This window comes from Triticum dicoccoides, chromosome 4A (genome assembly GCF_002162155.2).
Source record: "Triticum dicoccoides isolate Atlit2015 ecotype Zavitan chromosome 4A, WEW_v2.0, whole genome shotgun sequence".
Lineage (NCBI taxonomy): Eukaryota > Viridiplantae > Streptophyta > Magnoliopsida > Poales > Poaceae > Triticum > Triticum dicoccoides.
This window is the reverse complement of record NC_041386.1, coordinates 453,853,813-453,857,621: the sequence shown is the minus strand read 5'-3', so window position 1 is coordinate 453,857,621 and position 3,809 is coordinate 453,853,813. Positions and strand designations below refer to the sequence as shown.

Here is a 3,809-nt window from a genome sequence, read left to right as displayed (position 1 = left end):
CGGGCCCGGGGACAGGAAGAGGGCGAGCGCGCGCGCATCCGTCTTGTGTCTGCGCCGACGCAAATCAGGCTCAAAAATGGGCCGGGAATGGGTCGCCTGCGGATGAAAAACGGACGCGCGTCCGTTTGGGTCGGCGCGTTGGGCCGCCTTTTCTGTCCGCGCCGACCCAAACGGACGGCCGCGGACGAAATGGGTCGCCCCATTGGAGTTGCTCTAATGAGCTCGACCACGGCGGCCGGCGGAAGTGCACGGGTAAAAAACCAGCCGCCACATAGCCTCATTGCCTTAGTGTGTGCATCACCACTGCGCTGATCGGGTCCGACGTGCTGCACTACGGGACGCCCATGCCGGAGTATTACCACCCTCCCGTCCGGCCTGCGCAGCGCCGCCGGCCGCCGAGTGCGTCGCACAGCTTCGGAGCACGGCTTTGCCCGGGTAGGAGCCGTCATGGATGGATGCTACTGCTTCCGAGAACGAGGGCGCCTTTGCTGCCGACGTCGACAGCATCCAAGTGTTCGCCGGTGAGGAAATTTTTCTTCATGCACCGAACACATGAAAACACTGCCGAAGTACGGGACGCCAACATTGGACTGCCCTCCTGATGCGCCGGAGTACATGCAGGACGCCGATGCTCGTGTACGTTACGCCAAATGTGCCTGCGTAGGCCGACCTCCGCCTATGGTCCATGCTCCGCCTGATCATGGTGCTGCTCTTCGCCAGCATCATCTGCTACTGCTATACATCAACGCTTCTCTCGGACGGCACCTCATCCAGCGACCCGAGCCACGACGAGCGCAACTACGCAAATGCACCAGCTAGTAAGGCTATGTGGCGGTCGATTCCTTACTGGTGAGCTTCCGCCGGCCGCCGTGGTCGCAGTCTTTAGGAGCCTCCACTACTGCAAAGGGTGAGGGGAGGAAGGAGAGCCAACAGATTGAAACGGCCGGCGGATTTCGGTAGCTACAGTACCCGTACAATAATTACTGGACTGCAGAGGAGCCGAACCCTGGGGTACTACCGTTAAAACTTGGGGAGTACCACCACTTCGAGGGTAATTTGGTAATTAGGACTAGATTGTTAATTCTCCACTAATTAAGGGATAAAATCAACATGCTGGCGGCGATTAAGCTAGCGACCGAGCCATGATTCACGGGATGCATAGAGAAGGACTTCTTCACATCCCAAAAACAAAATCACATCAGATCTCAAGAGAGATAAAACACGATGAGGTGAAATAATGCAACTATTAGTAATTATGTGATTGTTGGAATTGGAAACATGAACCAATTGCTTGACAACGCTAGGAACAGAGGTGCATGCAGTGCGCAGATCCAGCGGAGGGCCGTGTCGCCGGCGGCTAAGTTGCCAGATTTTCATGCATGTGCGTGAAAGGGCCTGAGGACGGCTCCTCCGGGAGGATGCGGCAAGCCGGCAAGCCGGCAACCGTCATTGTGCACGATCAGAGGCGGCGGGCGTGCGCTTGATCGGATGAGTGTTTTTTCTTTTCTTTTTAAGCTGGTCGTATTAGGAAATTAGATCACGGGAATATCTCAACATTATATCTAAACTAAGGAGACAAAAAGTCTAAAGTGCCCTCTCAAATCAATGGTGAGATTTTGTTGGTACTCCCACCTCTATCTATGGAGTACCAGGTCACTGGAGACCAGCTGCATAACTGATCAAGAGCTAAAAATTGACATCTGTTTGACTGAGGTCATGTTCAGTTGATAATCAGCTACTCCCTCCGTTTCTTTTTAGTCTGCATATAAGATTTGGTCAAAGTCAAACTTTGTAAAGTTTGACTAACTTTATAAAAAAAACACCAACATCTACAATACTAAAGTTATATGTTATGAAAATTAATTTCATCATGCATCTAATAATACTGATTTCATAGTGTGAATGTTGATATCTTTTTCTATAAACCTAGTCAAACTTTACAAAATTTGACTTTGACCAAATCTTATATGCAAATTAAAAAGAACCGGAGGGAGTATATAGCTTTGCATATACCTACAACTTACCCTGTAATCTAGCAAACTACTCCCTCCGCTCCATAATTATTGTCGTGGTAATTTGAACTAAAAGCACGACAATAATTATGGAACGGAGGGAGTAATGTTACTTTCCCCGGGTAATTAATCTGGCCCCTTTCTAAGAACTGAATATGCATAAACACCCACAACCATAAATAAACTTACCATACAGAGCATCCCCTTTCTCAGAGTGGTCGAACTCTGTCAATGGGGTCACGATAGACTGGAGCCTCACCCGCCCTCCACGTCTGTTCTGATGGACACACACAAGAATACACCAAGCATCATCCATCAGTTTCTAGCTAGCACGCAGAGGACAATGGTATTAATAATTTAAAGGTCAAGGGAATCATTGATACCTGGTACTCCATAAGCATCTCCGCGTGTTCCCTCTCCTCGTCGCTCGATTCCCTAAAGAACCTGGAGAAAAGAAACAGGCGCATATCAGAACCAAAGCTTTGTTCAGAAAATTGTACTGGTAGCTTTAGTAATGGAAGACAGCTACAGCACTGTGCATACTTGGCAAAGCCCTTGAGAGCAACATTGTCCCGGTCGAAGTAGGCGTAGAGGGAGTGGTACGCGTACGAGGCATTGTACTCCACACTGCAATGCAGACATACAGTATTAGTTTTCCTCTAATCAGGACCAGATGCAGGCGCTATCTAGCGAGCTAAGGATGGTCAAGTAACTCAAACCAAAACCATCAGTCCTTTGTACAAATTTACAGTAAAATCTGCAGGCACAAATTGCACGCAGTCGATTTATCAGGATGACGAGGCGCATAGCGGTGGCGTGGGTTTACTCACTTGATCTGCTCGTTGATGGCGGCCTCGCATTCGTCGACGAACTTTTGCCTGGCGAGCGACTGGCCCTCGGCCTGCGGCACGAGCGAAAGCTCCCCCTTGAGCTCCTCGAACGGCTGGAACATCACACCGCTGAGGAGTACCTCCTCTTTTTTCCCCTTCCCCGCGGCCCTGCACGCCGTCGACGACACTTTCGCTAACGGCGGCAGCCTCGCATAACCGTGGGCCGGGCTTGACGCAGAGAGCTGGCTAGCCGCGGCGACGGCGGCCGGAGACGACGCAATCCTAAGAAGCATCTCGAAGAGAAGAAGATGGAGGCGAGTGTGGGGAACTGGAAGTGGGCGTGGAAGACCAAAGTGGAGAAGGAGGAGATGGGGATAGCTGGATAGGTATAGCAAAAAATAGCTCGTAGGATATGTGTGTGGATTACACGTGGATTTCGGAGGGAGTACAAAATTTGATTCCTACCCAACAAAATACTCAGATACATTTGGACGACAACTAATTTCGGACAGAGAAATTATTGGTTATCTTACTGTTAAACAGAGGATAGGACTTACCTACTCCCTCTCCGTACTCCCATCCGTGCTCCCACTTTATTCTATGGTTGACTTTTTTTTCTTTTTTTCTTTCTAATCTAATCATCTCCCCCTTCCCCTCTTCCTGATTTTAAGGGAGTGGGGTCGGGTCTTATTTTGTTCCAATCAAATCAAGCCACGTACGCGGGAACACGGATGGGCGCACGCGCGAGGAGCAAGTAAGTCTCGTCCTTAAACAGGAACTTGTAATCTCACTTCCTTGTCTTCAGAATTTTCTCCTTTTATGATCTTTTTTCCACCTTCTATGTTCCCGACTTTCTTCATTCCATACATACCAAATAGGTTTTTTCTTCATTGGTTTTTTAATCCCTCCTGGGTCAGACGGCTTCTTACCCGAGCGAACCAATCTCCCTACCTATGGCGTATCCTAA

The 3,809-nt window shown here is 49.5% G+C and overlaps 1 protein-coding gene across 1 annotated transcript in view; it reads right to left on the bottom strand.

Moving 5' to 3' along the window:
* The window catches only part of LOC119286142 (ferritin-1, chloroplastic-like), a 7,590-nt gene extending 4,377 nt beyond the window's left edge, over positions 1-3,213 (bottom strand). The window contains exons 1-4 of the mRNA XM_037565493.1: positions 2,843-3,213; positions 2,556-2,639; positions 2,396-2,456; positions 2,202-2,289 (exon numbers count right to left, since the gene is read on the bottom strand). Coding sequence (XP_037421390.1) covers positions 2,202-2,289; positions 2,396-2,456; positions 2,556-2,639; positions 2,843-3,135 — 526 coding nt within the window. The 5' untranslated portion in view covers positions 3,136-3,213. The remainder of the gene's footprint in view (positions 1-2,201; positions 2,290-2,395; positions 2,457-2,555; positions 2,640-2,842) is intronic.
* Positions 3,214-3,809: the final 596 nt, after the last annotated feature.